Source organism: Triticum urartu, chromosome 7, assembly GCF_003073215.2.
Source record: "Triticum urartu cultivar G1812 chromosome 7, Tu2.1, whole genome shotgun sequence".
Classification (NCBI taxonomy): domain Eukaryota; kingdom Viridiplantae; phylum Streptophyta; class Magnoliopsida; order Poales; family Poaceae; genus Triticum; species Triticum urartu.
This window is the reverse complement of record NC_053028.1, coordinates 157,102,429-157,114,574: the sequence shown is the minus strand read 5'-3', so window position 1 is coordinate 157,114,574 and position 12,146 is coordinate 157,102,429. Positions and strand designations below refer to the sequence as shown.

At 43.0% G+C, this 12,146-nt stretch overlaps 2 protein-coding genes across 4 annotated transcripts; one reads left to right on the top strand and one right to left on the bottom strand.

The window, feature by feature from the left end:
* The first annotated feature begins 1,243 nt into the window (after positions 1-1,243).
* LOC125519847 (NLR family CARD domain-containing protein 3) lies at positions 1,244-8,456 on the top strand. Of its 3 annotated transcripts, XR_007288333.1 has the most exons (18): positions 1,244-1,699; positions 3,045-3,251; positions 3,366-3,424; positions 3,550-3,687; positions 4,230-4,304; positions 4,416-4,499; positions 4,623-4,684; positions 4,817-4,886; positions 5,519-5,594; positions 5,687-5,817; positions 6,912-6,971; positions 7,210-7,284; positions 7,361-7,465; positions 7,550-7,645; positions 7,730-7,810; positions 7,887-7,988; positions 8,066-8,303; positions 8,408-8,456. XR_007288333.1 is itself a non-coding variant. In XM_048684624.1 (17 exons), exons 1-17 carry the CDS (start codon positions 1,342-1,344, stop codon positions 8,132-8,134), a joined length of 1,848 nt encoding a protein of 615 aa, XP_048540581.1. In that variant the 5' UTR covers positions 1,244-1,341; the 3' UTR covers positions 8,135-8,456. The 3 variants fall into 3 exon arrangements, 2 of the variants coding, with proteins under 2 accessions (XP_048540581.1, XP_048540582.1); XM_048684624.1 differs by having other exon boundaries at positions 8,066-8,456; XM_048684625.1 differs by having other exon boundaries at positions 1,524-1,699; positions 3,038-3,251; positions 8,066-8,456.
* A 1,443-nt stretch (positions 8,457-9,899) lies between these two features.
* Positions 9,900-11,226, bottom strand: LOC125519848 (putative xyloglucan endotransglucosylase/hydrolase protein 1). Its single transcript, XM_048684626.1, has 3 exons — positions 10,957-11,226; positions 10,670-10,875; positions 9,900-10,578 (listed from the first exon to the last, which is right to left on the bottom strand). Exons 1-3 carry the CDS (start codon positions 11,224-11,226, stop codon positions 10,182-10,184), a joined length of 873 nt encoding a protein of 290 aa, XP_048540583.1. The 3' UTR covers positions 9,900-10,181.
* Positions 11,227-12,146: the final 920 nt, after the last annotated feature.

The following is a 12,146-nucleotide window of genomic DNA, read 5'->3' as shown; positions in this document are numbered from 1 at the left end:
TCATCCGGCCTAGACGCACAGTTCGGGACCTCCTACCCGAGATCCGCCGGTTTTGACACCGACAGTCGGCCTGCCAACTTTTGACCAAGTCAAGTGGACCTTAAGTAGTCCTTTGACCGGGTCAGCCTTTTTAACTAAATAAATTGTTGTTAGGCCATGAGACGTTGATACGTCTCCAAGGTATCTAATTTTTCAAACACTTTTACTCTTGTTTTAGACTCTAATTTGCATGATTTGAATGAAACTAATCTGGACTGACGCTGTTTTTAGAAAACTATCTTAATGCTGTTTTGTGCAGAAATAAAAATTTTCAAAATTGGATGAAAATTTACTAAGAATTATTTTGAAATTAATAAAAAAACTATTGGCGAAAAGATCTACTAGAAGGGGGCCACCACAAAACCACAAGCTCAGGTGGCGCCCCCCTACGGTGCGCCACGTGAGCTTGTGGGCCCCTTGGTGCTCCGTTTACCCTACCTCCAAGTCCATAAACATCGTCTTCCCGAGCTCCGTTTGCCACCATCTCCATTCAACGCCGCCACCCCTGGCTTCCAGAGCCCCCACGCCAAGCGCGAGGCAACAAATCCTCGCCGCCACCTTCACCGGTAGATGCGTAATAGCTAACGGCGTCCTCGGGCGGCGGTAGAGAGGGAGGAAGGAAGGGGAGAAATGGTGGTGGCGGCTAGGGTTGGGTCGCTCCCATGTCGCATGAGAGGGGCGACACGAGAGCTAGGGGGAGTGGTGTTCTTGTACCACTTTATTCAAACTTTTTTATTTGACTGAAATTCAATTCAATGTTTATATAAAAAAAATCTATAAGCGAATTTCAGTTGACCATTCTTACAGAAAGAGGTGAGATGAACAAGTCCATTTCACTCCATCCCTCAAACCAGACACAAAAATTTGTAGCCATTTCGTTTCGCCGAATTTTTGCATACCAAACACGAACACGGAATCGACCCATTCTAATGGAATGAAACCATGACATTTCATTATGCTTGGTTCCCAAACCAAATACTTCCTCTGTCTCAAAATATAAGAACGTTTTTAACACTACACTAGTATTAAAAATGTTTTTATATTATGGAACGGAGGGAGTACATCCTAATCGAATCACCAAGTGCACAGAAATTTAAACTCTCAAATTTTGAAGAGTTAAATTTAGGAGACGGCACACGGAGTTACTCGCTCTATCATGTCGCAGTTCACTGGCGAGACCGGGTAAAATTCGAAACCTGACCTGGCGTAATCCACAACCTTACCCTCTCCTGCCCCGGAAAGAAAAGCTCTCTCCCCTCCCAAAACCCCGTCCACATCTCCGGCGGACACCATCCGCATCCAATGGAGTCCTCCCTCCTCCTCTCCTCCGCCCGCCCCCTCAAGCCCTCCCTCGTCGCGCCCTCCTCCTCCTCCTTCGCCCGTCGACGCTGCGCCTCCTTCGGCCCGAAGCTTCTGTTTCGACGCCTCCCCTCCCTGCCGCCGCGCGCCCGCCGGTGGAGCGTGGCGCCGCGCGCTGCGTCCGAGGCGTTCGACGGAATTCAGAGCCAGGACAAGCCTCCCGGGGTCGGACGCGGGGGCGCGCGCCGGAGAGCCTACCGCGAGGAGCAAGGGGAGCCCGTCGCCCGCCCCTTGGGTGCTGGAGCGGGGGGCATCACTCGCTACATCGTCCCGGCAGGGGCGTTGCTCGCGCTGAGCTTTGGTATAGCCTGACTGTTTCCTCTCTATGCTTTCTCTTCCAATTTCCAACTTATCATAGTTGAACAGTCATCTTATCATCACGAGTAGATGCCCTCCTCCCTGCTCCCTACTGAGCACATCTCCCACGAAATACTCTGACTCTTGATGCTTAGTGTTCCTTAGAATATGTGCACAGTGTTGACCACTGACCAGCTGATAGCGTGATTTCCTAGTTACAATTTTCCCCCGAAAAGGAGTGAATGCCCCTGACGGCCTGACCTATGCAGCGATTGATGTGGCAACCATCTTTATTGCAAAGTCTTTGATGCTTATACAAGCAAAAAAAGAAAGACAGACAGATTCAGAAAGACCACAACCGTGAATGATTGCATGATACTATCTCCGTCCGGGTTTACTAGTCCTTGTATTTTGGGTCATATTTTGACCATAAATTTAACTAGTGAAATATAAGTTGTCTGTAGTGAAAATAATATCATTGGAAACTACGTTCAAATACGTATCCAACAATATAATTTTTAGTGACATGCATTAACACTTTTCTAGTCAAATATGTGTTCAAACTTTGACCCAAAATACGATGGTGACTAATAAACCCGGACAGAGGTAGTACAACTGATGCATCAGTAATGCTATTGCTGGACCAGGACATTGCTCCCCTATTGTGGTCAAAATTTATTGGGTTTAGGGAAACTGCTGGAGCGTGTTTTTGTTGTCAATTTCCCCTATACGTGATATTTTTTTTGGAATAGGGGAGCTGCTGGAGATGCTCTTTGAGACTAGAGAATCCCACGCCTCCACACGGTGTAGTAAGCACCACATTCGGTTCCTATGTGTGGCCACATGAATAACCTGCAGGAAGTTTTTTTTTGTTACAAATAATATCATCACGACAATGCCACATAGCCCAACATAAGGCACACACGCCACCTGAGCCTTTAGTTGTCTATTTACCCCAGGCAGCCAATTTCCAAACATATTCAAGATACTAGCTGGCGGAAATAGGTTGAAGGCCAGAAAAATAATCTGCCATGTGAGACGAGCGGAGGGGCAAAAGAGAGAAGATCTTGAATGGTTTCGTCCTGATCGCTGCGGCAGCACTTTTTGTTGCCATTCCAATTGTGCCTGGCCCGATTGTCTTTTATTCAAACTTCGAACTAGCCTTTTATTCAAACTTCGAACTAGCCCTCCACATTGGTACCAAATGAAAGTCTTAATCTTAATGGGACCTTACTACAGATGTATGCTGTACAGGATGCAAAGTTCATAATCTGCTCACATGTTGTTGTTCATCTTGTTTTGAGAGTTGGTATCTGGAACGGCTACTAATTCTCTGTTTCAGAGGACAGTCATTTGGAAGGTGGTTGAGAATTTCCTCCCCCTAAAGAGAAAGGATCAGAATTCTGGAGAACCTACGTCTTCTGGGGTCACGTGGTCCTTTGCTGCCGGCTCCAATTTGTCAACATCTACAAGCATTAAAGCCCAAAAGGAGTCGAAGAAAAATCTAAACAAGTTTTATAAGGAACTTCGGACACTGAAAACCGTTAACATGGCAGGTATTTCGAAGAACTGAAGTTAAAATATTTTGCTAGCAAATGCGAGCTAAAGCTCTTGTAAGACAACTAGTGTGCTATATTGCCTTTCTCTTTAATAGCCCAGTTGTTTGGCAGGCCGTCAATTCGGGGATGAGGGACTATTCTTCCTAGCAGAAAGCTTAGCCTATAACAAGGTTAGATATCTAATGTAGTGATTGAATCTTAGCCTATAACAAGGTTAGATATGTAATGTAGCAGACATGGCACTTTCAGATTTCCTAATATCTTTGTGAACATTTGTTGTTTTCTTTGTTCCCAGAGTGCTGAAGAGGTGGACTTTTCGGGTAATGCGATAACAGCTGCGGGAATAGAAGCTTTCGATGGCATTCTCCAGATAAACACAGCTTTGAAGACTCTCAATTTATCTGGAAATATCATTGGAGATGAAGGAGCCAAGGTCTTCTCAACCTTATCAATTTATCATCCCTGCCTTCCATTTTGTTCTGTAGTTTGTCTGTTGTATACCATGCAAATCATATACTCCCTCCATTCCTAAATATAAGTCTTTTTAGAGATTACAATAAGGACTATATACTGATGTATATAGACATATTTTAGAGTGTAGATTCACTCGTTTTACTCCGTATGTAGTCCGCGTTGAAATCTCTAAAAAGACTTATATTTAGGAATGGAGGGAGTATTATGTTCTGATTTTGTGCTCTGAAATTGTAGAGTAAATGGCTTTGCAATTACTTACTATGACTTGTTTTTCCTTTCTGGCCAGTGTTGCATGATAATTCTGTCATCTGATTTGCATTATGATTGTTCGCATCCATCCCTATTAGGAGGTTTTCACCTCATGTTAGTTTCAAATATTTATGTCTAATTTCATTAGCAGCAAACCTGACCTTGGCATGCAATTTTTTAAGAAATGCAGAACAGTAATTGAGTATATTTGCATAAATTCCCACTGAATGTAACACTCATGAATGCTTACAGTGTCTTTCAGATATATTGGTTGAAAACGTAGGTATTCAGAAGCTCTTCCTGAACAGTACAAATATCGGAGATGAGGTTTCCTCTCTCTCTCTCTCTCTCTCTCTCTCTCTCTGTGTGTGTGTGTGTGTGTGTGTGTGTGTGTGTGTGTGTACCTCTTGTGACATAACATGCAATTTCTTTTTTCAGGGGGCAAAAGCAATTTCAGATCTGCTGAAAAAGAACAAAACAATACGTATTGTACAGCTTAGCAACAATACAGTAGAATACAGTGTATGTATAAATATCTATTGAAGCAAATACATTCACTTGAATCACAAAAGGAGAAAGGGCTTACTATATGATTGCATGCTTGAAGAATTATGATAGCATCCTTGTTTTTTTGTCTCGGAACAGGGTTTTGCAAGTATTGCAGATGCACTTCTTGAGAATAATACGCTACGGAGTTTGTATCTCAAGTTAGTCGCTCACAAACCTAGTGCCTTTACCCGTGATGCTACAATGAATATGCATATCAAGCTGTGGACAGTTGACATTGTGTTTGAATCGATCTTACTAACTAATTGTACACTCTATTCGATGTATTCTAGTGGCAACTATGGTGGTCCTCTCGGTGCATCCAGCCTAGCAAAAGGAGTTGTAGGGAACAAATCTCTCAGGGTACTACTCGATATATCCGATTACGTACTTCCACATTGTTTGCTTATCGGTTGTTTTTTAAGTTACAATGTTCCATGGAAACCAGATACCATGCATTCTGCCTATTAAGTCCGGACATATATTTATTTTGCTCACTAAAGGGCAAAGTACATTTTTAGATGGGTCCAGATATGGCGTGGAGCAATTTGGTCACCTACATGTTTACTTCCTTTTTCAATGTATCTGTTTTCGTTTTTCTCAGGTTTAAACACTGTTGGTTGGATTTATCCAAAAAACAACTAACTTGGAAAAGAGACATAATATAAAATGAAAGGATGCATGTGATCATGGTTATACCCATGTTTTATTTTCAAAAGATATGCATGTAAAACCAGGTTAGATAACATACAATAGCAGTAATTTGATTCAGCAATCTGGAAACTTGTTGTGTATCTGGCACTATGTTAATTTGTTTTGGAATTTGAAGTCATGCTGGTACTTTTTATGAGGTGATAACCACAGAACTCTTTTCCTACCATATATGACCAAAGATCTTTAGGACGTTAGGTTGAATTGTGAAGTATGTTTTTGTTCCTGTGAGTTCTTATTGTTTGTCCATTTTCTCTCATGTTGATTAACCTTAAATTTGTTAGGAACTTCATTTACATGGTAACGGATTTGGGAACGAGGGATTACGGGTGTTGATGTCTGCATTATCTGCTCACAAAGGTGTCTCTTTTGGCTATCCACATTAACTAGCTTGTATTTGGTTGATTGGTTGCAAAAGTTCATAATTCATTGCTTGTTTGGCTGAGTTACAGGGAAGATAACAGTCTTGGATATTGGTAACAACAACATTACATCAGAAGGTTCTCTCTATGTAGCTGAGTTCATCAAAGTGACAAAGTCTCTACGGTGGCTCAGCCTGTACATGGATGATGTTGGTGACGAGGTAGTATTGTTGTTACTGTTTACCCTTGTTTGTTAAAAGTATTGTGGTGTGTACATATAATAGGACTGCTTTAGAACTTTTGGCTGTCAGTTTCATTTTTTCTGGAACATGTGGAGCTATACCTTTTTGATGTAACTGTGATCCTTTTCAGAAACTTAAAGGGTGTGGCTAGATCTCAGTCGACCTAACATATTCCTATGGTTGTTCTTCCTCTCCTTTTGAACTGAAAAAACTGAGTCGAGTTAGCTGGCATATAGTGAATCTACTACCCTGTTGTGTACTGAGAGGCTTGCTTAGGAGAGATTGATGAATTTAGGAAGGAAAAGTTGATTTCTCATTGTTTGCCTAGAAATATATAAGACCTAGCTTTATATCCACGGTTGGGTACAGATTGTAAATAGCAAACTCAATCTCTAACTGATAACTATCTAATCTATCCGTATACTTGTTGATAGCCTTTCTGTAACTAATTGATAGGCACATGAGTTGTCTCTCCAAGCAGGTGTGCCCGCTGTAGGCCCAAGGCCCACATTCTCCACCCATGACATGCCCATTTTTTCCTTCTGGGTATTGTCAACTAGAAAATGTACTGTACCATGAAATCTCAAGACGTACACCCCTTTAGTCATTTGGCAGCACACTGGGCTTGGAAAAATGTGGCCCAGCCCATCGCCTCACATGGCCTGTCTCCTGTAGCAAGTAATAAAGGCACCATGACTTCACTGTGGATGTACATCTGCGTGATATCACCTAGGCTGAACTGATGTGAAATTGTGAACATCATTATTGGTACTTTATTTGACATGGACTTTGGAGATGTAATTGCTTGGAACTCTGGACTTGTTTATGTTTGAACCTGTGCTTTATGTATGTTACTTTCTTTCACATGATTGTTCTAGTGCTGGAAGCTAGCAAAGTCATTGTTCTGTAGTCTTGTTGCTTATTCATTGTTTATTAGCTAATACTCTAACTCTCACTGCATTGAATAGATAATGACAAATACATGATACCTCACATGAGTTCCATATATAGCATTACATGTGCAATTCAACTGGCTTTTAATGTAGGTTAACATGATTTGTTTTTTTTTTCAGGGAGCTGAAAAGGTGGCAGATGCTCTGAAACAGAACAAAACAATTTCTACAATGGACTTTGTGAGTATTATTTGTATTTTTTTTACCATTGACGCAAAGAATGTCAAATACTTAATTTTACATTATTACCACACATTCCTAAAAAAAGTCATATTACCACACATTCCTAAAAAAAGTCATATTACCACATAATCTCAGAATAAGGTTGCATGTTGCTCTGTGTTGTACTTCAGAAACTATTAGTTCCCATGAAGTTTTTGTCATTAGCACAAGAGCTCTGAATTCCTTTATTTTTCAGGGTGGTAATAACATTCACTCTAGAGGGGTAACTGCAATAGCTGAAACTTTGAAGGAGAATGAAGTGCTAACAACAGTAAGTAAACATATCATCCAAACCATTTTATTGCATGAAATAAGGCACTTCCACTGATTCAGAATGTTACCTGTAGCTGGAGTTGAGTTATAACCCAATTGGACCACAGGGGGTAAAGGCTTTGTGCGATGTTCTCAAGTTCAACGGCAAACTCCAAACCCTTAAGCTTGGTTGGTGCCAGGTAATTCAGAACTTAATCGAAGCGTGGCTGCAGATTTAAGTATTCTTTAATCTTGCCTCTTCAGCCGAGTTATGTATCCTGCAGATAGGTGTGTCAGGTGCAGAGTTCATTGCTGATTGTTTGAAGTATAACACAACATTGTCGACATTGGATTTGCGGGCAAATGGACTTGGAGATGATGTATGTGTAATCGTTGGTACATGTTCGTTAAACTTGCACGTGCTATATGATCCATCCTTTTTGACTCTTTTCCTATTCCTGAAGGGTGCTATCTGCTTGGCGCGAAGTTTGAAGATAATCAATGAATCCTTGAAATCACTTGACCTTGGATTTAATGAGATTAGAGTAAGAAATACAGTTTTCAGTGTGTCAGCTATTGGCATATCTTCACTATGCTCAACATCCTTTATACGTGTGACAGGATGATGGAGCATTTGCATTGGCACAAGCACTCAAGGCCAATGAGGATCTTGCAGTCACATCATTAATGCTCGCTAACAACTTCTTTGGGAAATTTGGACAGGTTAGTTTCCTTACCAGTTTCTCTGTTTATGGTGGCACATTTAAAGTTAGGTTGGCGATTTATTTGAGTCAATACAGGTTGCTCTGACCGAGGCACGGGATCATGTATACGAGATGAGTGGAAAGGAAATAGACATTTATTATTAGTACAATTGGTTTCTCATTGCACTGTAGCTGCTATCCGATGGTTCAGCTTGTCGGTGGATGGCCTGCTTTCTGCATAGTTGACTGTGTAATTGAGGCTTTTGGGCATTACTCAAGTAGATCAAAGGAAATGGGGGAAGAGCATGGTTTATGCTTTGCTATGCAAATTTTGGTAAACTACTTGACTGTAGTTTAATCATTCAGCTGTATATATGCAAATTTTCAGAGGCACTTGCCATTCTTATTGGTTGTAATGGACCATATCCTTCATTTCAGGTATGGATTTGGCTAATTAGTGATGACTTTTGCCAGCTTTTTTTCTTTAGTCTGGTTGTCATTTGTCATACATATATAACTTATTTATTTTTGAATCATACGATCACTTACATACTAAGTAGAGTCATCGTCAAGCCTGATGATTTTGTCATGGGGTCATCTGGGAAAAACGTTTCTGCTCGTGTAAGTGTATACACCCATTCTCTAGACCATTCTGTGTTGCATTTACATTCAACCCCACAATTTCCACCGCATGACCATGCAAAGTTTCATGTGGTACATTTCGATTTTACATTATCATCCATGCTGAATGGGATTCACTGAGCTCATCTACTGTTATGTTGTGATGGAAACTATAATAACCTGGTACTTTGTGTTGGGCATTCCCTGGATTTATGCATTTTTTTCTGTTCGCGGTGGGTAGATAAAGGGTGAGGCAATATCACTTCTTGGACACTTCACTTGCAGTGACCCCAAATTTTTATTACTGTTTTGGTTTTATAGGAGATATGGAGTAAAATGTCATTTTTGCCCTTGGAACCGAACTAGGATCACTGTTGGTCGTGGATGTAAAACTATTTTTGTTTTAGAACAGTGAGGACAGGATATCGTTTTTGTCCATGGCGAAAAGTAAGCACATAGGTCATTGCCCGTGAGAGTATCTGTTACTTCCACATGTGTTGTTTCCATGCTACCTGAGAACGGATGCGTAATCTAAAAGTTCTTGATTTTTTTGACAACCTTGATACGTGATGCACCTGCCATGGCACACAATTCAAGACCGGCTTTTATTCACAGCTCGGTGAAAAACGAATAGGCAAATCCAACTGTGGATAGTACACAATTTTAATAGTATATGTTCTGTACTATTAACATTCTGATTTGTCATTTTTCTTGTTTCTTGATCGATCAAGTTTTAAAACGAAATGTTTGGACAATGGTAGGCTTTTTTTTTTTGTGAGAGATGGGCACTGATAGATGCATCCTGTATCTATTTTGTCAAACGTATTCAGATTTTTCTTGTAAATTTACTGGTTGTAGTTTTACATGTAAGTGGATGGAAGCATCGTCAGAACAGGAGGGATCACTGCGAGCAAGACGAACTCTAACGACTTCTACGGATACCATCCAGGGTGGATCGTGCGTTTTTTAGGGAAGTGCGTTTTTTCTAGAAGAGGTGGGTCTTACGTAGAAGTGTTGAAATCAATTGGGCTAGGCCCATTAACAACTCGAATGAAGGCTAGTCCACCACCCATGGTGTTTCTCAGAGTAATTTTTTTTGTGAAAGAAAAGTAAATCATAAATCAGTCGATAAAATATAAGAATTAAAAGAGACGATCCCACATGTTATGATGCCAATATTATTCGATTCTAGCGAATCAACCTGTGGTTGAGTTGGTTAGGTGGACAGTGGTATCCCCAACCCACCAGGGTTCAAATCCTGGTGCTCGCATTATTTTTGAATTTATTTCAGGATTTTCGGCGATGCGCTTTCAGTAGGAGGAGACGTTCCCGTCGACGACGAGGCGCCTACGGTGACTTCGTAAATCTCAAGATGATATGCCGGCTCAGTCTCTCGGAGGTGCTCATAGGAGTAGGGTGTGCGTGTGTGCGTTCATAGGGGTGAGTGTACGCGCGTGTATATGAGCGCTTGTGTCTGTACTGATGCTCAAAAAATATTATTCGATTCTAACATATTGGCTGAGGGCCTCCTTTAATCATGCATAACCATCTTAACTAGAAATCGATCTTATCCAACGAAGCTAGTACCAGGCTATGTAGTGTAGCTGCACTCAACCGGCACCTTGCCATTCTGGAACCGATCCTTGTCGGCGCAGTAGTCGTAGTTCATGTACGTCCTCCGGACGTGCTCGTAGGCCGCCTGCTCCCGGACGGACAGCCGCCTGTGCCTGCGGGCGTTCCACCACAGGTCCGTCGAGTCGCACGGCGTCGAGCTGGTGTTAGCGCAGGCGTCGACGTCGAAGCCCCGGAACCCCGCGGTGAAGGGCGCGCGGCCCCAGTCGATCTTGATCCTGCCGCCGTCCGTCGCCCAGTCGGAGCCGTCCCACAGGCTCGCCCGCACGCCCATCTGCTTCGCCGGGAACTCGTACTCCGGCACCTGCCCCGTCAGGTTCCTCAGCACCCGTATCGGCACATCGTCCACCAATATCCTGCGAATATATTGCACGTGATCTCTTCAGATTTCAATGCAAGTTGAGAAAATGCATGTACTTATTTTCTTGGAAATGGAGGCACACGTACACGAGCTGGTAAGGGTTCCAGAGTATCTTGTACTCGTGGAAGTCGGCTGCCGGGTCGAACCACAGGTTGAGCCTCTGCTCCCTGTCGCCGTCGCCGTTGACGAAGACGTTGGTCTGGAGGGTGATGTTCTCGCCGTCCACGTTGCCCAGGAACTCGAAGTCCACCTCGTCGCGGTCACTGCCATCATAAGGTGCTTCCGACGCCAGCTGCATGCATCCATGCAACTTAAAATCATAGCTGTAGCTCTGCCGCCATGAGCAGCAAGCACGGATATATCAGCGACTCACATAGAAGGCTGTGACGACTCCGGCCGTGTACCCTCCGGGCACCTTGATCCTCATGCGGAAGAACCCCGACCCGTACGTCGACCTGGAGCGGAACCCTGCGCCGGAGGTTCTGTCCATGGTGAGACGGGGCTCCGTGCCCTGGTCGACGAGGTGGTAGCCGTCTGCGCCCCACGAGGGCACGTAGTTGTTGTCGAACACCGTCGCCATGGCCAAGGACGGGAGGAGGACGATCAGGAGGAGGTGCCATGGCTGCCGCACGCTGGAAGCCATTGCTAGCTAGCTTAGCCACGAGATGTGTGTGCGCTTGCTCTTGCTTTATACTTGGCCATGTAATATGGAGGTGTGGACTGCGTGTCTAGTGTGTGCACGTTAGATCGATTCGGCAGGTCCGTCGGCGGGGCTTCTCGAACACGCACTTACGCATCCATGCACGCGTTGGCCGTTGCCATATATGGTGTCGTCGTCATCGTGGTGATGTCTTGTTTCCAGTTTGGGTCTTTGCTTCATGATCACATTCACAAACACTAGACAGGCTCATGGTTCTTAGTAGCACTGCTGCACGCGTGTGTTGGTTTGCTGATTCAGACGCGTATATTCTCGGTCTTTGATTAGGGCATTTCCTTAGTCACGTGGCTTAGGGCTTAGACGCTTAGTTGTCTTGTAAATGTTGTTAACATAGTGTAGAGAGAACATAAAAACACTCCCAACGATCCATAGTCATGAGCAGTAGTACTATGTACTTTATTCGTTAGTACTTCAACTGTCTGAAAATAAGTGTCTCAACTTTGTAGTACTTAAGACATTTATTTTGGGACACACATGAAACACTTATTTTGAGACAGAGGCAGTTCTAATCAGTCCGCTTACATATTTTTTCTCCCCCCCCCCCCCCCCCCCCCTCCCCTCCTCGTTACTTTAGGTGATCGAGCGATTCTGTCCTAGTTTCGGTTTATGACCTTTTTTGAACTGATCATATCTTTCCATACATAAATCATCAAAGTTTGTAGGTAAGACGACCAAGAATATGTGTAGTGTCGTCACCTGCTATTTTAGCTGTGCTGCATGAAAGAGATTTCATTGTCCTGTGCCTCTTTTTGTCACTCATAATCGTGAACATTGGTCTTGTCCTGCAAGGTTCGGTGCTCAATTGGCTTGCGTCTTTCATTACTGGAAACAATGGACAAATAATT